The sequence below is a fragment of the Hetaerina americana genome, unplaced genomic scaffold (genome assembly GCF_022747635.1).
Source record: "Hetaerina americana unplaced genomic scaffold, ioHetAmer1.1.p SCAF_80, whole genome shotgun sequence".
Taxonomy (NCBI): domain Eukaryota; kingdom Metazoa; phylum Arthropoda; class Insecta; order Odonata; family Calopterygidae; genus Hetaerina; species Hetaerina americana.
In genome coordinates, this window is record NW_027287428.1 from 891218 (window position 1) to 915891 (window position 24674).

General features: G+C 39.8%; 1 protein-coding gene across 2 annotated transcripts in view; it reads right to left on the reverse strand.

Annotated features, from left to right (window-relative positions):
- LOC139698282 (trehalose transporter 1-like protein) overlaps nt 1–20415 on the reverse strand; it is a 56840-nt gene extending 36425 nt beyond the window's left edge. The window contains exons 1-2 of one of the 2 annotated variants that reach the window (XM_071597163.1): nt 20163–20415; nt 2483–2637 (exon numbers count right to left, since the gene is read on the reverse strand). In XM_071597163.1, coding sequence (XP_071453264.1) covers nt 2483–2560 — 78 coding nt within the window. In that variant the 5' untranslated portion in view covers nt 2561–2637; nt 20163–20415. Of the gene's footprint in view, nt 1–2482; nt 2638–14454; nt 14804–20162 lie in introns of those variants that run through there. The other variant, XM_071597162.1, reaches the window with a different exon arrangement.
- Nucleotides 20416–24674: the final 4259 nt, after the last annotated feature.

The following is a 24674-nucleotide window of genomic DNA, read 5'->3' on the forward strand; positions in this document are numbered from 1 at the left end:
GAGTCGTTATCAACTATGGCATAATTTTTTCGGCCTTTACATTAATAAATATAATAACTGTACTGTCGCCAATAAAATGTGTTGAGAGTTCACCATTTACACCACACGAGCAAAATTTTAACGGACGAAACGCAACGGATGTTGTGGATACTTATTTCCGAGTTTTTATCGACTATGGCAGAATTTGTGGGCCATTCCCCTACTTAACGGTTATGTCATCAATAAAATGTGTAAAGATTCCCCATTTACATCACTCGAACAAAATGTTAACGGACGAACACGCCGGACGCAGAGATTTTCCCAATAAAAAGGTATTCTTGTAGCATATAAATGAACATAAAATGTAAAAGAACTGAGCATAAAAAAATATTTATTTAAAGCCTGCCCATAGAAAAAATTGCAGAGCAAGAGGAAAATCCACATAGGCGCTAACCGAACCCATGACATCTGGAAGAGGAGGCACCCCCGTAGCCATGGCAGCTGACATTTGGCCCTAAGTAACATTAAAAAATATTCCCTACATTTTCGGTCTCTCCTGAGCCTTTCTTTTTCCATTATTTCTTCGTAACGGATTCTAAAGCCCAGATTAAAAAATGTATGTGCATATATATATATATATATATATATATATATATATATATATATATATATATATATATATATATATAATGTATAACACTTAGCACTAGTGGACCCAGACAAAAACACAGAAACACACAAAAAAGAGACTCACTATTTTTCGCATTTTCGGTGGTCGTGGCCACCTTTATCAAGGAAGAGAGGGACAGAACTGAAGGGAATACGAGGGCTGGAGCGATGGACGGAAGGGAAGGTGGGGAGTGAATTCGGAAGGGAAGGGTTTGGAGAGCCAGCGTTAGAAGGGGTGGGGAAAATGTAGGTGATATAGGGGTGGAGGGGGAATGAAAATGTGTTTGGAGCAGGGTAATTAATGCCTAATATTGATTCCTGGCCAATTCCAGGACTCCAAGAGCCAGATGAAGGATTGCTCTAATACGAGGGTCATCCGGAAAGTAGTACCCGTTCGTGAAATAAAGACACAGAAGTAAATATTAACAAACATAAAAAATTTTATTTGAAAGAGGATACTTTAAACTACTTCTCAACATAATCTCCAAGCAAATTAAGGCATTTGTCATAACGTGTGACAAGTTTCTGTATTCCTGCTGCATAGTCCTTCGCCGCCAGCTCATTGAGATACAGGGTCACTCCTTCTTTAAGTTCTTCATCGCTGTCAAATCTTTTTCCTGCCAAAAAGTCTTTAAGCTTTGTAAAGAGATGAAAATCTGAAGGGGCCAAGTCCGGGCTATACGGTGGATGGTCGAAAGTTTCCCATTTGAATTGCTGCAAAATTTTTTGTGTTATCCCAGCTGCATGAGGCCTGGCATTGTCATGAACGAGAATGACACCAGTAGACAATAGACCTCGCCGCCGATTTTGTATTGCCCGCCGTAATTTCTTTAATGTTTCACAATACGCATTGGCATTAATAGTGTCTCCACGGGCCATAAAATCAATAAGCAATACACCTCGTCGATCCCAGAAAATGGTTGCCATGAGTTTCCTGGTGGACAGAACTGTCTTGAATTTTTTTGGTTTGTTTGGTGAATGAGCATGATGCCACTCCATTGACTGTCGTTTACTCTCAGGTGATGCATAACAAACCCATGTTTCGTCACCAGTAATTATGCGAGTCAAGAAAGAGTCTCCTTCATCAGAATAACGTCCCAAAAACGTCAGTGCTGCAGCCATACGCTTGGTTTTGTGCTCATCTGTAAGCTTGCGAGGGACCCATCTTGCACAAATTTTTGCATAATGCAGATGGTGTTTAACAATTTCATGAACAATTGTTCGAGAAACATTGGGAAAATGCTCACAGATGTCATCAATTGTGACGCGCCGATCGTTCCTCACGAATTCGTCAACTGAGCTCACCAGTTGGTCTGTAATGACAGACGGTCTCCCCGAACGCTCATCGTCGTGTGTGTTCCCCCTCCCCATGTTGAAGTTGCGACACCACCGCCGAACAGACGACTCGTCCATTACATTGTCTCCATACACCTCCTTTAATTGGCGATGAATATCACATGGGCGAACGTTTCTTGCATTGAGGAATTTAATCACTGCCCTCACTTCACAACTGGCGGCGTTCTCAATTTTTTTAAACATTGTAAACAATCACAGAAACAACACAGGCAATGCTAGCGTCACGCAACTTGGCTCAGAGAAGGCAGACAAGCCACTGAAGCTATCTGACCTCGTCCAGCGGCTACTCGCGTCGTCAGCACTTCATGCGGCACGAACGGGTACTACTTTCCGGATGACCCTCGTATTTTTTGTTTCAGTGGAGGATCATAGGGTGGGAGGGATTACATTTACAGGTATATATATATATATATATACATACATACATACATATATATATATGTATATATTTATAGTTTCAGCGCCTCCTATGGATTACCTGGATGATGGTGATCCGTAGTTTGGACGGTGGTGGTCTTTGGTTTTGACCATCCTGAGTTTTACCCAGCAGCCACATATTCTCTCCGTCGAAGTTCCAGCCACTGTATTCTACACTTTTTCCGATGCGGTGTGCACCACTTGGCTCTGCGGAGACTAAAGAAAGCGGAAAGACATAAGCCATAAGCGAATTTCGGAATATTTAATTCATTTTAGTTTATATACTGCATTATATTTCTTTCTAGTGTTTAAAGAATTACTGACATCTACCAGATCACTTGCTTCAATTTCTTTGTGATTTTTTTCCGATTTATCTTCCACGTGGAATGGATGCACTTTCGATAAGCATCGCCAAGGAAATGAATGTGGATTGAAACTTCCCGGTATTCTACCCATACCAGAGGAAATGCTTATAGAATTAAGGCAGTTAAAAAGGTTCTAAAATATATTTTGATGCTTATTATTAGAACGCTGCAATCGCAACTTTATACATATTTGGCATTTCCAAGAGCCTGGTAGCTTGATGGGTGGAGCTAGGTGGGGGGGGGGGATAGAATAAATAAAATTTATTCAAGTCCCGGGGGACACCTTTGTTTAATCAATACAAAACATCCAAGCGATGTGGTTTTATGAGCGCTAGAATTTTGCCGTTAACCAAATGATGACAAAGGAAAGGAATCTTCCCATATCTAATTCTTAGAATATCTTACGTTTTAAATGCTTTGGTCGGGATTAGCCCTACATTCGCCTATAAAACCAACCTTCGGGTTGATTATGTCGGTTTTAACTATCGTCGATTCTCTTTGAGACGGTCCCAGATCTCCCTTCATTTCAAGTATGGACAAAACATCTTACCCGGCAGCCAGCAATTCCGTTGGTTGTATTGTGGTGAGCACCTCGGAGCACTCACTTGTCTTAAGTCTGGAATGTCTCACGTCGAAGTGCACGTAGGAAACGGCATTCCAAAAGCAAGACCTCGTAAAATGATCGCTATCGTCTTTAATCCTCTGAAAGGCGATTACATAGTCGGGAAAAGATTTCACAGAGATTGGCTGAGAGAAAAACGTGGGCGGTAGTATTGTGGGCTGGTCGGGTAAAACACAATCGTCAAAGGGAGTGAAACTCGAGATCATTTTCAGTGATAAGATAGTGAGTATAATAAATAGCCGGCAGAAATCACTACTCAAGTATAACGTCAGCATAATTAACAATGAACATAGCTACGAGAAATATTAATAAATATGGTAAAATATTAATAAATGTTAACATCCCTCTGAACATGAACTCTACAAACTATCTTTTTAACGTAATATTCATACTATACATAGGTTTTTTAAATGTATTGCAAGATCTCAATTGAATAGAGAAAATTGAATTTCGTGTTCTTAGCAGTTTACTCTTCCTATGTCAACTCTAATTTATTGGTAAATATTCTGAAAAATAAGAGACAGTGATTCTACAGAAATATTTCATTATTTTTAGATGTAGTCTTCTGCTACATCCATTTTTCAGGGTGATAAGACGATCGCGTCGCGAATACATAGTAACAGCTGACTAAAAGAGGTCATTAAGAGGAGTTCTCCCAAGAAAAACTAGACCCCCAATGAAAATTGTAAAAATCACTTCGAGGAAATTTCTCCGAAATGGAAATTGTTTCTGCATCAGAGAACAAGAATGTAACACATGAAATGAACTTTTTATTCCTTTCCCACTACTCATTATATCTTTAGCCTTTTTCCCATATTTTGAATTCACGACCTAATGTGACATTTTCAGCGTGAAATGTCATTGACTATCGATATTTAATATCAGTCGGCTGACTGATTGACTGATCCCCTCCGTACACAAAATAATAGCTTGTTTCCTCACACTGTTGCGTTCGCCTCCACCTATCTTTTCCCTTGCGAGTTTAAAACCAGTTCATCTCTCCTCTAACCACGGACGCATTCATCAAGTGACCTTAGCTAACGTCATGGAAATCAGTCGGGAAGCTCGTAAATTCGGAAAGTCAAAAAAGAGTTAGCGAATATTGAAAAAAGAAGGAATTTTGTGAGCTATACTGTGTCTATCTAATTATTCTGAAAAATGAGGCCTCACTAATAAATGTCAGAGAACGTGATGCCGTGTGACGAAAAGATTCTTAAAAATAGAGAAAAGTTTAAGTAGTGTCATATCCTTACGAGTTCGTTTACAGAGAGCTATATTTCGTTTTGATAAAATTTTCCCAAGTACTCTCTTCCCGGATTAGTTTCCCAAACACCATAAATTTTCTATCTCCGCCGCAGCAACCTATATTATCCTTCGATTTTTAAATTTGGCGAACGAAGATGTGTACATCTTTCGTAAGAGATTCAAGTCTCGCCGCTTGTATGTTTGTTTCCAATCATTGTATGAACTAGGTATCTCCTCCATAAATACATCAAAGTGGCGATTTACAGGAATCTAGCCTAGGGTAAAAATGATATTCCGCGATTACCAACTACACTGCCTTTCACATGCTTTTGATATTTTTATTAATATTATACATTGCGTCTCACATCCCATTTAATGCATTCCATTTTTGGCTAAATTCTGACTATGCTGGACTATCGCTCTTCCAGTTAGTCTCCAGTATGAGTGAGCAATCTTAATATCTGAAATCGGACAATCACCCAATCAACCCATGAAATTGGCCAACTTTTTTTCCGAACCATAGTACGACATTGTGGCACTGCTTCCTTCTGAATGGTTAACAATAATTAAAGTACTTACAGAATCTGGGATGTCGCTTTGCAACGGAGCCACACTGTACGAGTAACTAACCTAAATATTTTTCATGGCATCATGAACGGCCGCGGCAGGTCATACGGATTGTTCGCAAAAATTCTCTCTTCGTGTCACCTCTCGCAAACCCCAGATCCCGAATTCATTTATTTAGCCCATTGCCGTCTTTTTGTTACCCAGAGTTGAAATACCTGCCGCCTCCCGCGTAATTTCAATTTCATTTTTCTTATGAAATTGATATTTACGTACCAATCATATCATTCAATGTCTTAAACCACGGAGGTTCGTTCTAATAAGTGCAGCATATTCTGAGTCATGTTGTTATTACTCAAATAAATGCTTTAGTTTCATAACCCATGCAAATAGGCGCTAGAGCACCATTTGCTGGAGGCTAATGTGCTCGCTCCCCAACTAGAAGGGTCCCCTTGGAGGTGGCGGGGGTTTTCAGTGGTATCCCGAGCTCTACTCAGGGTGCTTTGGGGAGAGCAATTAAAAAGGAGTACACCATCCGTCGGATAGAACGTTGAACTGGAGACCCCCTGGCGCCTTTCGTTAAGGGTAGACTAATCCCGACGCCGAGTTTCTCTCCACCCTTCCCCCATTCCGTGAGCGCCCTACCCCTACCAAATTACCCACCCATTATTAATAGCGCATGTGACTTCATCTATCGGAGGACACCGCCTCTAATAGTTTATTGCAAATTGCGTATGTTAATAATTCAGTATGAAGTCCAACAGTCATGCCCTCAAAAATTTTAACTCTGCACCCATTGAAATCTCCATCTACCAGTCAAGATATAACTATACATTTCACTGACTATGCTTTATATTCATTTTGGTTATAAATATATATTAGGTTACTTTTAATTTCTTAATTCCGAAAAAGATCATAAGAAACCCGAAAAAGTTTAATTTTACAACTTGTTTTAGCATATTCCACTTTCATTTGGGTTCCACCATTCCTGATTTTAACACGGAATGGCATGTGAACACAAAGAGACACCATTGAACGCCAAGTACTTATATATTACTCATTCTCTCCGGAAATAGTGACATTAGTATCTTGTTTCGAGAGCAAAGAGAATAGAGAAACAATTATGTGTTGTGATAAATTGTTTTAATGAGGGTGGAACGGAAACCTAACTATAAGTCATGCTGGCGCACTTCCCACAACCAATAATTCCTCATCCCTGATCATTTCCTTATGATTGTCATTGAAGAAGACGATGGTACGACAAGGTAGAAAATAATTTTCTCACACATATGGTACCGTTGCCACAGAAAGCATCATTTGTAAGCTGAAAATGAGAGCAGTCACTCATTATTCATCATATAGCCAAACTTTCCGGAAAATTGACCTTCAATTTTTGATCCCCGGCAGTAGAATAAAATCAAGTGACCTTCTAGTTTCTTCCTGCCTCCGTCCGAAACTATTTTTTTGCTACCTGATCGGTCGCGTGTGACGTAGCAGCAACTCGAGAAGGTCGCAGGTGTTAAGGATGATGCGATGGAGAATCGTCTTGGTGGCCAAGAAAGGTGGGGATGGGAAAACATTGGCAATCGTTCCACGTTCCCGGAACGATGTTACCACATCGCGATGAAAGGAAAAATAAGAATTTTCACGGCGGGAATAAGCATCGCTTTTATAGTGAGGCATGAGAGTTTGAGATGCACTTAGTCTCGAGATCCCTTACTCGATTTCAAATTATTCGCAGTTTGACTGTTAAAGAGGTAAAACTACTTTTTAAAGCTTGAAAACACGCTATACACGATACTCCGACATAAAGGACCGTGTCGTAGTTGGTATAGTGCCCAGCGTATCATTTCTACGTTTTATTGAGTTTTTGTCCTATTTGTATGTTTCTAGAATAAGTTGACTATTGCTTTGCACTTTCTTAACATTATGTTTACTGTGCAAAGATTGACAGTCACATCGAGGATTCTCAAGATTGCATTAGACTCTTTTAGTCTTTAAACTCTCCTCTCTCACACGTGCGTTGTTTGGGGTCAACTTAGGACTCCTTGGGCATCAAAGGTTTAAATCAAGTTGAGCATGACAAAGGAAGAAAGTTCTATTGGATCTACCATTGTACAACTCTGTGACCTGTGAACGTTTTTGGGAGAGACTTTTGGGGTATAAAGTAGCCTACTTGGACCTGAATGGGTATTGTGGACCGTGAAGTGAGATTCGTATGTCTCTGTTGTAAAGACGGACATTTAAATGAAGATTTTCGTAAGTTACCACGTGAGAATGTACATATTCCCATAATACATCTCCAATATACTATATAATCACTTTTTCGATATGAATACTTTTTTATATTTTATATGAACGGGCTATGAAATGTATCCAGAAATATTTTGAAAAAACATTGGAATATTTTTTTAGAATTACAATTAATAAACTATTATTTTATTGAAATTTATTTCAAGCCTTAATTTTATTCCTTTATTACAGATGGAAAGTTGTAATATTTAATTCAAAAATGCAAATATACATCATGTAAATTTGTTTCTGGTCCACCAGACCTCACTTCGTTATGCGAATGCGAAAAACGCGTGAGAGGTTGGAGAGTAAAAATACTATGTTGTTGGTTGAAGATTTTTACAAAAGAACTGTCAGGTTTCATCAGGAATTCATTTCATATGTTTTTTTTCATTTAGGCTGAATTTCGATTAAATCTGCAATCATATAGGCAACCTTTCCGCACTAAGGAGTGTGTGAAATTTTCCCAAATTACCAATGGACCCTTTTAACTACTCAATAAATTCCAAATTTATGGTGATGCCTAACTAAGTTAACCTCTACATTTAGCGTGCAATTTCAAATTCGCAGTGGCCGATCATGAAATCCTAACGTCAAAATGCCTCTTTGGGCTTTGGTCGAATGTACACCATTCTATTGAATTTGGGAAAACATTATGAGAAAATAAAAAGAAAAGTAACGATGACTATGTCAAATTTGAGCGTCTATGGGCGTTGGAAGGTAAATTTAAGACAATATCAACAAGCGAAAGAACTTATTATGTTTCCCGCGGATATTGCTTTTAACTCGGTCGTTTACCCGCAGATTAATTTTCTTGGGTGAACTTGACCGAGATTCCATGATCAAGGTGTATCTGTCCACATCAAGGCTCGAGACTACGGATTATATAACCGCGAAATGTATAAGGATAAATTAAACCGGTTAGCGGATGAAATCCAACAGCTGATATTAATTGCTGGACTGAGGTGGAAGACCTTTGATCTCGGATGTGTCCGCCCCTAGTTAGTTTCGGTATTCAGTTGCATTTGGATCTAAGTGCATTGCAGGATGGTGTTGCAGGTTAACAAGATGCTGCTGAGAAGTCGCGAAAAAGAAAATGTTCAGCCTCAGTGCTGATTTACAGTATGATACATATTCCATTTACTACAATTTGGGCTTAGAATAAGAGCAAAGCATACTCTTATTTACAAATCTGTAAATTCCTTTATATTTATTTTAAAATGAATACCAATTTTTTCTATTCATAGAGTTCCTGGATTTGAAATCGTTGTACAATTAATGACGCTGAACGATTGATCGATTGATTACGCTTGAAATCTTGGTGTAATACACTTGTAATAAATCAAGACAAGATTATTTAATAGTTGAGATAAAGTTTATCGTCGTTCCATACCCATTTAGCTGACTATTCACGTTTCTTTTACGCATAAATTTTAATAACTTTTCATTAAAAAGAGTTAGTGGTGGTCATACCAATCAATTACCGGGATTTACTTGATTTATGGCAATAAAAGGACATTCATCTCTCGCGCCTCTTCATAATTTACTTCAAAACTCATTTCCTCAAATCACTTTTCTTCTCTTCCTGGAGATTTATATGTGACAGATGTCTGTGGTTTCTCTCCTTTTTGATGTTGTGCTCCATCTATCGATCCCATGTGTCTTAATTGCCCCATAAAATTTTAAGTTGTTGAGTGATGGTATTGTTAACTGTAGCCATAAATGATTCCTAAAAACCTTTGGATTTGGATTGATGCAATTTGTGCGAACTTCTTTAAGGATCTCATTAAAATTAATTTTTTAGTTAACGTGTTTTAATTGAATTAAAACGTTGTTTGAGCCTTTATCACATACGGCAAAGCCTAACCAATCAATTCTATTCTAATGATTATGAATTTTTACCTCTTGATATCTTTTTTCTCGCTGAAAAATAAATCGAAAATTTTATGTGATTGAATAAATAATATAGTATGTATCATCTAAACGCACGAATATAATAATATATTTCTTTTATATATATATATATATATATATATATATATATATATATATATATATATATATATATATATATTCTATGTCTGTGTGTGGGTCGCGGTAGACCAGGGGTAGAGCGTTGGACTTGCCTGGGTTTGACTCCCGGGCAAGCCTCTCTGGGCACCGGTAACTCCACCCAGGATATGTGACTTTTCGGGTACCAGGGCTTCTTGGGATATCATAACCGGCACAGGGAAAGGAACTGGCCCCCTACCCTGTTGGTTGATAACTGTGTTCATGATTTATATATATATATATATATATATATATATATATATATATATATATATATATATATACACACACACATATATTTAAATGAATGAGTTCTAAGGGACATGAGAACGCACAAACCCCTCCACCACATCAAGGTTATACCCCATTTGGAGCGTTATATCCTAACTTGGTAATTTATATTTCTGTGTCCTATTCTTCATAACACATTTATTTTATTACTGATGATCATAATGATATCTTTCATTTCAACTTAAGGCCAGATTAATACAAATCAAACAGAGATACACGAAAAAGAGTTTTGTTTGAGATTAGGATGGTCTGAATAGTTCATGGAATTTCCAAAACTTTAATAAACAGTTTAACCATTGGTGTGAAATCCTTCTAGAATGAAGTTTTATATCCAACTTTGATTTTAAAGACTATGGAGATTCTGTTCTTATGCTCAAGTTTATTTTTAATTGTTAATAATATATTCACATCCATTTACGATAGTTCACATTTTTAATGTTGATGGCTATGATTCCAATACCTGTAGAGAAAATTGCTAAATAAAACTTTCAGTGCTGTTAAAACTCATACGCAATAATTAATTTTGAAATAGTTTATAAATACCGGGGTACAATAGTCTCGGGGATGAACCGCTGAGCCGCTGAATGGAGGGCCTGGGTGCGGTTCCGGATGACGCCGCTGGTCACCCTCACCTTGTATCTATCTACATGGTAACTGCCCACCAACACGTAGCACAGGCAGTTACACACTAAGCAACTGACAAAATAAATTGTTTCTTAATTTTTAGTCACAGTATATTTATGTAAAATTTCTGGTTATATTTTTTAGGGCGCGGAAATATGGTCATTGAATCAAAATGATAGGCGTAGGTCGGAGGGTTTTGAAATGTAGGCATTGAGATTATTGGAAAAGGTGAAGTGGACAGAAAGGAAAACAAAAACGAGGAAGTGCTAGGAATGGTGGGGAAGGAGAGAGGATTGTTGGGACAAATTGAAAAGAAGCAGAAAAAATGGGCCTAGAGTTCTCCGCAATATCGCGTTTGATAAAAGCATCGACAAAATCGCCTGCTCACCGGCGCCGCCCTGACAAATAAACTGTCTAAGTACATAAAAAAGCCTATAATAAGGATTTAGTCTAGTTACTTATATACTGATTAATTGGTTCGGTGATGCCGGGAATAGCTGATAGCATATTACGTATATACATGTATATACATATACATATATGTACGTGCATATATATATATATATATATATATATATATATATATATATATATACATGTATATTATATACAGTAACGTCTCCGTTGTAACAGCACCGTGTCCAGGAACACACGAGGGCAGGCTTAGAGGCAAGGCCAGAAATTAGAATGTGTGATTGCATTGCATAAACCTTCGTAGTAGGTAGCTCAATGATACACGTACCATTCAGGAGTAAGATATACCATAAATTAACTGTCTAACCTTGATTTCTAGCACTTATCCCGAGTATACATAAGCGTATTTACAGTATTGATGTCTCATGCCATTGATGGATGAAAGATATAATCAAATACAATGCTCGATAAAAAATTGATATTCAGCCAGACATGCAAATGAACTTGTGGTCTTTTCGCTACCGCGGCTTCCGCTTTCGCGGCCGTTGAAATCAGACGGCAAGTATGAAATCGTAAAAAATAAGAAAAAAGTCTACATTTCTTGCAGGATTAAAGACCTAAATTTCACTCATTCGATGACATTTTTATGGTGGTTATTATATATTGGGTCGTGGTAATCCAGGGGGTATGGCATTGGACTTTTGACCGGAGGGTTCGATTCCCGGGCAAGGCACTCTGGGAACCTACCGCTCCACCCAAGCTATGTGATTTTTCGGGTACCAGATGTACCTGGGAAACCATAACCGGCACAGGGAAAGGAACTGGCCCCCCTACCCTGATGTGTGAATTTCACACGCCGTCGGGCTTAGTACTGGGTGAGCTCTACCATCACCTACCAAACCGACCTTCGGGTTGATTACTGTGTGTATAGTTCATGGTTTATTATACATTATTATACTGCTAACATTCCTCTGTATGAACGAAAACCCATTGATTAAACTTGAAAGCGCCAACACTAGCAATGGACTATTTATGCATTCATTTATTTTGACATAATTTTCGTGCCCTTATATTCGTTTTCTGCTCATTTTACTCGTGTAATAAACAGATAGGCGATACCTAAGCCCAGATCAGAATTTGAGCCATGGAACCTGAGAAAATTACACCAACGTATACGGATAATGTATCATTACGCCATTTTTAGAAGGTTTTCCGACGTGTTATGAATTTATCGTGTATACTGTAGCGTTTCAGTTGAAGTAGATCTTAACGTACGCACTTCAGCGAAGATCTTCGTCAAAATTCAAAGCTGGATGATTAAGGGTCGCGCATTAAATGCAATGGAATTGCTTGCAATATTTGCAGTCAAGTAACGCCGCCGCATCCTTTTAGAATCTTCGATTTATGCGCAGCGCAATGTAAATTAAGGCTACCAGAAATGGTTTTAAACGGTGTAGCTTCCGCTGCAAACTTACGTATTTGTTCACTTATGCGAGTATTCGAGTTAAAACTCTCAACTTGTAATGATTGCTTCTGAGGTTATATAATAATCGTTAAATAGTGACAAAAATGAAACTGGCAATCGATCTAGAGTATCATAATTCGCTTTCATTAGAATTTTTATATTAATTCTGGCAAAGTTTATCAAATAGATTATGTTTATGCTGTTCTCTTATATCTGGCAATGACGTATTACTCACAGAGTTGGGACACGTAAGTTAAGGCAATGATGCAGTGTGCATCCTGTCATTCAACGGAAACGGTCATGCGTGGGGTGTTTCGCGGTTGTCGGGAGATAACGCTTTACTGTTTCACCAACATTCAGTATGTGACTCATGGGATCGTGATGAAGTAATATTTACGGATCTATAACATTTTTAAAATTCGTCAAGCTCGCTAAGATTTGGTTTTATTGGATGAAATATCGGTAATAGCCCTGGTAAGCATTTTTTTTATTTTCTGGTACTTGACTAGAGTGGCGATACATCAGGAGATGAAATCAGTGGAATGGGAAATATAAATGGAAGAAAATATGACAAGATAAAAATGTGCACGAGGATTGAAGAATTCAGTCTTGGTAAAATTCTTTGCAGTCATTAAAATTTATATTGACGCTTAAACCATGCACCAATGTAAACATTTTGAAAGCGTATTTCAAAATGATGTCAATGTTTCAAGGCAAATTTTTCTTTTCGTAGGATTAAATCGATTATTAAAATGGGAAACTTTCATTGGAAGTCTTAGAATAAAATGTAGAAAACAGTAACTGAAATGCACAATGAAGTATGACTAAATGAAAATGATGTTGAGAAGTAGATCGAAATGGGCACTTTCAGCAATCAAATCATATAATATGAAGACGAGGTGCATAAAAATTGTTACAAAAATTTTAAGTCATTTCAGCCTCAATTTTACATAAAATATGGGCGAACATGATTCGGTTGAGGCTGAATTTCACTTTCCGAAAGCTGGAACTTCGTTTAAATATACATAGAGTATGCCTGTTGATTATATTCCAAATTTCTATCTTGACGCATTCTTTTGAATAAACTATTTTTCATTCGGAATTGAACCGATCACCTGTACAAGGGATGAGCATGCTATCTTAAAAAAAATTATAAATGTTTACATAAGAAAATACATTTAGTGGTACCATAAACTGGTACATAACCCATGACTCTTTTCTTTTTTTGCTATAGGCTAAAAGGTTAAGTTCTAACGTCCCTCTATTCAAGTATTAAAAGATTGCAAACACAGTATTATGTTAGAAACGGTATGTTCTTCAACGCTCGACGACAGAAATGAAACTCAAGGTAGATGCGACCGGTAAGTCATCGGCTGCCAACAACATATAGACAACTATACTAAGCAGTTCGGTCGCGATAATAGAATATGTCATGTTAAACATATTTAGTTTCAGTTAACGTAATAGAAAAGCGTAATATTCCGCCAAAAACTATTAAAGCGTATAGGTTCTTGACCTTTCCGTCTTTCTCAAAATAAGCATGTAACAAACCACTTATAAATACGGGATGAATGCACTTTTATGATGACGAGAGCTCGAAAAGGCGATCAGTAATTGGTTGGCTAATGGGTAAAATGAGGTAAAGTGTTATTAAGCTTTTCCTTTTACTTCATAATGTCCCCATTTACGAAAGAATCGTTATTTCATCTGGTTTCAATTAGCTATCACTCTTTAAGAGGAAAAATACATAAAAAGGTATGTATACAAACAATAGTTATGTGGATATATGTACATACGCATTTGATATTACGCACATGAAATATTGCTTTTTATTTTTCCACCACTGATTTATATTTTTTCATGAGACTCCAAGATGTAGGCTAATTTGTCAGTTTGAGAGTGCGCCGCGTCAAAGGAAATAAAATTCGTAAAACCATTAAGCCTATCTCGGACGGACGTGTTAGACGCACCGGAAAATTCTATGTTTACAGAAAAGCTACTCAAGCTTAATTAAATACTGATTTTATATGTGGAAATAGTGTGCAGTCACAAAAGCACTCAATTATAAAACTCAAACACTCAGCACGAGCGGCACCCACCTTTAAAGCGGCGCTCTCGTTCCGCAACACTTCAGCTGATTAAACCTCGCCGTTCCGTGATAAATCCACATTATATTCTTCCTTCTCGGGTTATCTCCCTCTCCCACACAAAACACCACACCTTTGGCCAACATTCCCACCCTAGTATCCCATTTCTTGTATACGGGGATGCTAAATCCTAGCAATGACAGCCTCTCACCGTCACGGGACGGGCGGAGTGCAACAACGCCGAGCCCCTCGCGGTTCCGAGTGCGAAGTGGGTACTGACGAAGAGCGAACCGGTATAACACGAACGACCATCCTTTTCGCACCCGCCCTCACTCCCCAGAGCATACTCCTCTAGCCTCCGATCGTGGTCGCGGAAGTGAGCTCATCGGTTTCACGATCCGCAGGTTTTTCGCATCTCTATGGAATGAAAGAGAATGGCGAAGGCAAAAGTTCGCGGCGCGAATCGTTAGGCATTGCATGCGCGTGAGTCATGAACCTACAATCTATATTCCGTTGGGCAGCCTCTCGCGGAAAGGCCGCCTCTCCTCTGACAGTCTTTCGAAGGAGGTCACTGGGAGTTTTTGCAGGTTCTCAAGACGATGGTCGTCTCTCTCTCTCTTTCATGCGTCGTCGACGATGCTGCGTAATTTTTTGATCGACCTACGCAATGCACTGCGTGTGCTTGATCTGGATTAGTTCCCGGAGTATCGATTAGTGCGAAGGGCAAATTGCGAGTATTTAGAAAACAGTTTCATCGACGCTTAGACGTATATCGTCAAGAATTCATCTGCTCTTGGAACTATGAGGTTGAGGCAAAAAATGCGTACCGAGAAGCATTTATCTGATTTGGTTTTATCTTATATAGATATTTTTTTCCAGTTTTAGATGTAGGTGTTTATCGTTTATTTTACCAAGGAAGTTTTCTGAGTTTGCGCGCATTGAACAAACCTAACAGTTTATTTGTAATCAGCTATTAAATCTATAGTGTATACTAGAATGACAGTATCAACACATGTATGCTACTGGTAAAGGATGACGCTGCTCATGAACCCCATGCTTCCTCTCTTTAAAATTCATCTTGCTTTGATCTCTTAGTTTACTTTATATACTTATTCAGTTGCTCCAATTTATTATATATATTACTCTGTGTAAATATTAAAATCAATGATACACACTATCGTTTAAAATTCTAATTTCCGATACAACATGTTGAGGTTATTCATCTTACTGATCATTGAGGTTATTTGGGTGATGCACAGAAAGTATTCTCCCAATCTTCATCGAAAATATAGTCAGTTTATATGTCAGTCGGTCTATTTGATTTCACTTCTTCTTTCACCCCCTTTTGATTTACGATCCTCGTATGTCCTGCAAACCCTTCCTAATGGTATTCGATATCGTACAATTGTTATATTTTATAACGACTTTATTTATTTATAGTGTTATATCTCTTTTAATAATTGAATTTATGCTCATACTCAGGTCAACGAATGGAAAAAAATATATTGTACTACAACATTTGTAGCTCCGAAATGCAATAGAATTCTATCTCCCATATTTAAAAAATAATCTTGAAAAAAAGTCGTCATCTTATCCTCTATCTATATTCAATTTGCTATCAGTATCTTTTTCATCCTCCTCTACGACTAATACTGCTTCTCCCAATAGTGGCATTAGTAGATGAAAATTCAATCACCAGTAAGCAACACCAGTCACGAATCGTGGAAGTGCCATTACGAGAGACCAAGCTTCCGAGCAAATGTGGGACGTTATCACCTGCGATCTCCCAGCGGCACTTACATTTACGCCTGAAATCTTTTGTGCCAGCTGATTTTGTGCACGATGTACTTCTAAAAGCACTACTTCATGATAGGAACTTCGATATTCAGTACATCGAGGCGGCCGACCTTTGTGAGTACTGGCCTTTTAGCTTATCAAACAGTCCATATTTCCTCGCGCCTTATATTATAATTAAGATGTGTTCGATTGACATGACTGACGGGAAATTTAAGTATTAGTTCATTTTACGTTTCAACGGTGCAAACATGAGCATGCCATGGTGTGATTCAGCCACCGACTGATAGTTAATTCATTGGCATATAATACATTTACGAGTTGATTATTATTGGCAGTTGAGAAAATTCCATGATAAATGAAATGTCAGAAGCCCAGCAGATGTTTGTTCTTTCAAAGATTAAAGATCTTAAAATACGAGTAAGATCATTCCAAGCATTTTCAATCTAATATTGACAGTTTTGGGAAATTCCCGACGTCATACCAGATTAAATTTAACGGTATTCCCACCGTTCAAAGCAAGAAAATCGGAAAACCAGAAAAGTCACGATGCTGAGGCAAGTGGCCTAAATCTCACTGCTCTTTGGCCGAAAAGGCTGGAATCGAGTTTTTTTTCCATACAAAAACTATATTTATTGTAAAACAAGCCATTCTAATCAAGATTGACTTGATATTATCCAAAAAAATCGATACCCTTTTATGGCACGAACCAGACGGTTCATATCAGGTAAGTCCGTGGACTAGATACCCTTTTTAATGAGCAGATTTGAGTTATCGCAGGCGGCCAAATTAGTCAGGTGAGTACTGTGGGTTCGCGTCCCATACTAAGCATGGGATTCACGCTATATTTTGTGTTTCGGCCCTTGGAACACCCGATGGCAAGCCAGGAGGAGCCCTTAATAGCTCAAGGGTCCCAGGATCCCTGCAACCAGATTTGTACGGAGAGAAAGAAACAAATACTCCGGCATCTGTAGGTATATTGAAGCATGACCTCAGAAGCAAACACAACACCCTTCCCCGAGGCGTACGTATAATTCGATCCCACGGCCTTCCAGTTAGCTTGCGAGCGCATTACCAACCTACCTACCCGTGGCGGATTCTGATATCAGATTTCCAAGGTTACAAAATACGAGGAATGCTGGTGAAAACCAAAAGGGATATATTTTTAAGCACGACCGGGTCCATTTGTAACCCTTTGTGACCCCCATTAAAAATAGAAGATACCAAAGAACATATCCTGGAAGGCGAAACGATGAGGGATGGCCCAAATTAAAATTGGATCACAGATGCAAAACATTCTCTCGAATATTTCGCACCTGAGAATTAAGGTATGACCTTCGGAAAAAATTCGGAAATGAGAATTAATAAAATTAATGGCCAACCTATGGGCTCAACTAAAGGATCTAGAAAACTGCTTTGCTCTTTTTACATACACCATTTTTTCGTCTACACCACCTCATAAGAGTGTGCGCCAGATCTAGCCTCTACGACGCGCAAATACTATATATCCATTTTGGTGTAATATTAATATTATTAATAATTAATTAATTAATATAATAATTCTCCCACAACGACACGATCTAGTTGACCAAGGTGTTCCCGCCGAGATGGAATTTGCTAAGCACGAGTAATAAGTCGTCAACCGAATTCATTCTGAATCTCCAATTCTCCAATAGGTTTAACACGGTGTGATGTACCTTATGTGTTTTCCAGGAATATTTAAGCAGTGCCTGCTTCAATTGAGAGGATATAAGCTGGTGCTTTTCCTGCCTCTGTTATTTGAAAAGAACGATTTTATACGAGATTGAGTACTCTTTGGAGTACATTGAATGGAATCTTAAGTATTTAATAGACCTCACTATACCTTGTTCCTTCGCCATAAAAAAGCCAACACTTACTCTAGGAATATCTTGACCTTACCTCCTCATGCTAGGTAATTAACTAACTTAATTACCCACCTAATACTAATGGTGCTAATCTGAGCTATAGACCAACAGTAACTACTACCAAAGAGGTAGACCTTCCTACGGGTCTCAAGGTTACCAACGTTATACTTTATTTCTCCTACTCTGTCGAGTTGTTAATGTGACCAATGGTCATGATCTTCATGTCGAACCGAGATTATTACGCCAGGGAAGATAAAATACTGGCTAGCGTAATCAGGTTTCAGAATGTTTAAGTCGCGTACCGATGACGAACGTTGATTGCAAATAATATTAATGAAAGTGGAATACGTAATTCTCTAGGCAATAAGAGAGGAAATTATTGCATACACATTGCTAATAATTTTCCAAATTATCGATACCATATTGTTCTGTGTTAGGGACCCAAACTACGCTCCTTGATAATGTCATTCTTCCGTTAAAAAAAATAAAGGCGAAGAAAAGGAGTTTTGAAGCTTCGCCATTGTCAATACGTTTTCAATCCAACCTTGAATCAAAGAGGAGTTTTACAATGCGAGATATTTCACAGAGGTTCACGATGATTCTGTGTAATCTTTGACAAAAAAACGACCATGTTTCATTTAATTAGTTCATATTACACGACTAAATTTGACCCAAGAAAGAAATGCGCCAACATGTGGTCTTGGCTTCAATTAAAGTAAATATTTGTGTAGAATATTTTATAAAGGCTCACTTTCAGGAGACGTTATCGAGTCTTTGCCTGCGATAAACTGTCACTATTCACATTGTTCTTTTTTTTCGGATATTGTAAAAAGAAAGGTTTCACAAAGAGCTCTCACGATTGATTATTTTTACTTGAAGATAAACTTTCTGTGAAATATATTTTAAAGAATCAAGCAAAACGGTGAGTTCTGACTTGTAATTAAATCCATTATATTTATAACTTGACGTGTCCTTCACATCCTCTGTTTCTCCAAAATAATTGAGTCATATGAAATTGTGGGCGAAATAAACAAAATTTTAAGTGTGCATCGCCAGGATTGCGATATCGATTATGGGACCTTGTGATACTGCGTGACCTTCTTGTCTGCTCGTTTAATTTAAATATGTGTCACATTTGACATTATGTTGACATTTTGTGGATAGAAGCACTTGGAGCTTATCAAAGGTGACATCAGTAGAGGAAATAGGGGGATTTGCCGCAAATGTTAAAACTCCGCAAAATGGGAATATAAAATATAATTTTTACCGTGCTAATGAGTATAAAACGTTGGTATCTGAACATAATCGGCAGAATTCATAATTTTTATTCCTTGTGTTAACATTCTGAGACGCCTTTTCATTATGAGTGCGAATGGTGACTGCACTGCATATAATACTCCCCCTTTTTATTTGTTTTCTTTTTTTAGCCAATTGAGTAGTTACTGACCGCATAATACTCGCAAAGTGCATAACAGACGCTGTATGAATGGTGCCCAATTGCCCCCCTCCACGCGTCCTTTAGGTGGACCGTGGGGTGCCATTTGTGTGTGCAAATATTGAAGTTGACTGGCTGCTGGCACAACACCCCCTGCCAGACGTCCTTGCGACGGATTTTGTTGTAGTTAAAAGGTGTAGATGTGGGTACGAAAGCCAATAAGCGAAAATAAAACTTGAGAATAAGAAGAAGAAGCATTACCCAATCATCACTTCATATCAAAGATTTCCCCTGCATAGAAGTGAAGATAACTAACTGCGATCTGGTTGCATCGCAATACGTCGTTAATTTTTCCATGGATATAATTCTGCACCTTTTCATCCTTCTCCACATCTCTTTGATCGATTGTTGTCCATCCTACGTTTGCTCGACGCGAAATAAATGATCCAACTCTGCCTCCCGGTGCATTGGAATGGAGCCGAACACCAATAGGCCGGCGAACGATCGCCCACGAGTGAAAGCACACGACTTCGAGTATAACTATTTCCCACGTGGAGCATTTCCTCGCATCCTTCGAATTGCACGTTCCGATCACCGTGGCATACCTGACTTTCGCTCCGGTGGGATCCGACGAGATGATGAGCAGAGAGTGACTCCTATTCAGGCGTGCGTCTCTGGGCGTTCGGCCGTTCCGTTTGCAGTGCGTCTCTCCTCCATTCACCGACTTCTTTATTACAGGATTCGCGCCGTGGTGATACGGAGGGAAGGAGGCGCCTGGGTGGGGGCACGCCGGGAGGGACACTCGCGTCCAAGAGGAAGTCCGTCAGTCGCACGTGCGGCTCTTTCGGCGAGGCTGGAGTAAAAGCCACAGAGCGGCGGCCGCCAACTGGCGATGGAGTGTCCTCGCCACGAGAGTTCTTTTTTTTATGCTCGCTCCCGTCACACTCCTCCCCTTCCCACCCACCCCTCCTCCGCCTTCCCTCCCGCCCTCCATCCAATCCTCAGTCAATGTTTTAACCCTCGGCCTTTGCCCCAATCTCAAGAACTCAGGCAAGCAAGCTTCTTCCCGGTTCTCATACCCTCCTTCCTCAACGAGCAAGCCTTCTTCTCTTTACCCTCCTTTCCTATTTCGAACACATCACGATTCCATCGAGTTCCTACGCTCATTATTTACTCCCCCTATAATCCCCCTACAAACTCTCGCCCCCGCTTCCATCACGTCCTCCCCCGCACCCTCTCGTCTTCCTCGTATTGCAGTAGTTTTTAGTGGAGGCAACCGACAGCTGAGGTCATTTGCGCCAATAGGGATGGACAGCAAAGGATGAAGGGTGAAGAGATAACCAGCGTCGGGATTATCCTACTCTTAACAAAGGGCGCCAAGGGATCCGCAGGTTAACGTCCCATCCCACGGATAGCGTACTCACTCAAAAGTACCCTCCACAAAGCACCTCAAGTAGGTATCGGGATACCACTGAAAAATATCTACCACCGCCGGGATTCTTACGCGACCCTCTGAGGTCGGCAGCCAGTACGTTAGCCACCGCACCATCCTTATCCCCCCGGCGTGATACGTATACATACAAGTACATAAGTGCATAAACATGTATGATATATATTTACACATACATACACATACAGTATCCTACACATGCATATACGTGAGTGTGTATATGTATGCGTGTGTGTGTATATATATATATATATATATATATATATATATATATATATATATATATATATTTTTTTTTATTTTTTTAAGGTAATCTACCGGTTAAGGTAGGTTTTTGGATGGACACAACTACCAAACAAATATTTTATTACTCCTACAAAACACAAAATCCATCATCCCACTCTACATCAGGCCCCTCTTCATCTCTGAGTACCTTCTTCCTCCCTTCATCCCGTCCAACATCCCTATCCTGTTCCTTCCCTTTCCTCTTTTGCCCAACATTCCACCCTCTATCACAGTCTTCAACATCCCACTGCCGGTCAACACCCCCTTCATCCACTTTCCCTGCCTCCATAGGATTGCTCCCAACAAACCCCTCTCTTCGCCCACCATACCAAGTACTTCCTCATTTGTTTTCTTCTCTGTCCATTTCACCTTCTCCACACCCACATTTCAAAAGCCTCCAATCTACGTCTATCCTCCTGCTTCAATGACCACGTTTCCGCACCGTACATAGCTACGCTCCATATCAAAGTTTTTACGAGTCTTTTCTTAACATCCTTACTCAAAGTCCCTGTCATCAACTCCCTCCTCCTTGTGAAAGCCTCTTTGCCTAGCGCAATTCTTCTCCTTACGTCCCTACCACTTTGACCGTGTTGGTCCAAAACACTACCGAGATACGTAAACTGTTCTACCTGCCCTAGTTTTTGCCCTCCTACTTTTATGTTAAGCTTAGCCTTTTTCTTTCTAGAAAATCGCAAAACCTTTGTTTTATTAATATTGATTCTCATCCCATACCTGTCGCACTGAATTTCCAATTCACTCAGCAATGCTTGCAGCGCCTTGGCTGACTGACAAACTAAAGCTTGGTCATCAGCAAACCTAACTGATTTTACGAATTCCCCGCCCACTTTCATTCCTACCTCGAGTTCTTCCCATGCCTCTTTGATCATTTCCTCAGCATACAGGTTGAACAGCAACGGTAATAATGGGCAACCCTGCCTTACACCCCTTCCTAACACTGCCCATCCTGACTCCCCGTTTCCCACCCGCACCTGAGCAGTCTGAGACATGTACAGGTTGCGGATTAGCCTCCTTTCCCTCCAATCTATTCCTATTTTCTGCAATATACTCATTAGTTTTTCCCAATTCACCCTATCAAACGCTTTTTCGAAATCTACGAAACAGGCAAATACCTCCTGGTTGTGTTCTATATTCCTCTCGATTAATAATCTCATTACTGCAATGGCATCACGCGAACCTCTCCCCTTCCTAAACCCAAACTGATCATCCCCTAAGTAATCATTTGCCCTACTCTCTATCCGTTTGTTTATGATCCTGAGAACAACTTTAGCTGCGTGGGATATCAAACTAATTGTCCTATAGTCCTCACATGACGTGGCCTTTACCTTTTTCGGAATAGGAACTAAAACTGATCTCACAAAGTCTTCCGGCCAGATTCCCTCCTCATAAATACTACGGATCAGCCCATATAGCCTCTTCCTCCCACATTTTCCTAAGCATTTTAAAAGTTCCACGGGAATGTTATCTACCCCCACGGCCTTATTTAGTTTCATCTCCCTTAATGCCCTTTCTATCTCACGGTCTAGTATGTCTGGACCTAAGCTGTCCTCCTCTACGTCATTTTCTTTTTCAATGTCTAACTTTGTTGGTCTGAGTTCTTTACCATACAGTTCTTCTATATACTCCTTCCATCTCTCTTGGATCTTTCCTGCGTCAACTATTACCTTACCCGCCTTATCTCTAACTGTTAGCATAGCTCTTCCTTTCTTACTTCCCGATAACGATTTAACTTTGCTGTACAGCGCACCGATTTCACCCTTCCTCTGCAGACTTTCCATATCCTCGCACTGCGTCTTCCACCATGCTTCTTTTGCTTTATTTGTTGCCCGCCACAATTTATTGTTCAATTCTTTGTACTTCATTTTGCCTAATTCTGTATTCATATTCTTCCATTTTCTCCGCTCATCCATCTTTGTAATCATCTCATCCGTGATCCATGGTTTCCTAGTCCTTTTAGCGTTAACGGTTCCAATAGTGTCTTTTGCGGATTTAGACAACCCCTTCTTGATCATTTCCCATTTTTCTTCGATAGTACTAAGCCCTTTACCATCCTCCATGATTTTCTCTACCGCCTGTTTGTATTCCTTCCTTTTCAACCCATTTAACGCTTCTACATTCCATTTTCTAACTCGCCGCCCCTGCCTTATCTTTTTGAAACGTACGCTACATTTCATAACAACTAAATTGTGGTCTGAGTCCGCATCCGCTCCCGGGAAGCTGTGGGAATTTATCACACTATTCCTAAACCTGTGTCTAACCAGGATATAATCTAGCTGATATCTTCCTGAGTCACCTGGCATTTTCCATGTATACCTGCGTCTTTTGTGGTGTCTAAACCAAGTGTTGGTGATGACTAACCCCTGTCTTCTGCAGAACTCAACTGATTTCTCCCCGCGGTCATTCCTCGTGCCTAAACCGTAGTCCCCCACCTCATCACCATCTCTTCCTTCGCCTACCGTCGCATTCCAATCCCCCATCACTATCAAATGTTTCCCTGCAGGAACACACGCGATCATGTCCTCTAAATGATCGTATATCCTATCGACCTCTTCTTCCTTATGGTTGCTCGGTGGCATGTATACCTGAATAATAACTAAGTTCGTCGGTTCTGCTTTTATCTCCACTAGTAGTATTCTATCCGTTACCTGCTCTATGTTGACTACGCTTCTCCCTACCTCTTCATTTAATACAATGGCAACCCCTCGTTGGCTCTCGTCCCCGCCGCTGTATATTATTCTATACTTATCACTCCAGTAATCCCCGCTATCTTTCCATCTCACCTCGCATAGACCTAAAATATCTATATTTCCCCTTTCCATCTCTCGCTTAACATTCTCCAATTTCCCTGTCCTCATCATCGTCCTAACATTCCACGTTCCTATTCTAACTAATTTCGTCTTCTTCTCCTGCGTCTTCTGTCCTGCTGCTGCTGGTTTTCCCTTGCAAGGGTTTCGTGGGATGACGACCGCGGAAGCCTTGCCTCCCCCGCTGCCGGGCACGATACACGGCCGATTGGGCCGAGCCCCGTGGTTGCCAGGACTCAAAATATCTCTATTGTCCATCATATTTTTCTTGGGAATGATAATTGAGGTGGTTTCCCGTTGCCTTCCTCAATAGTGTTTTTAACGTGACACCATCACTTACTGGCCGCCCCACTGGGGTCAGACGCCATTGCAGCCGCCTCACTGAGGAACAGACGCTGCGTGGACTACCTTTCGTCTGGATCCTAACCTTCGACCTATCTGGCATGGGTGACCCTACCAGGAGCAATAATTATTACTCCCGCCAGCACAGCTCTAGGGGTCATCAGAACGCACAAGCCCTTCCACCACGTCAAGGTTGTAGTCCGGGGAGGGGTATATAT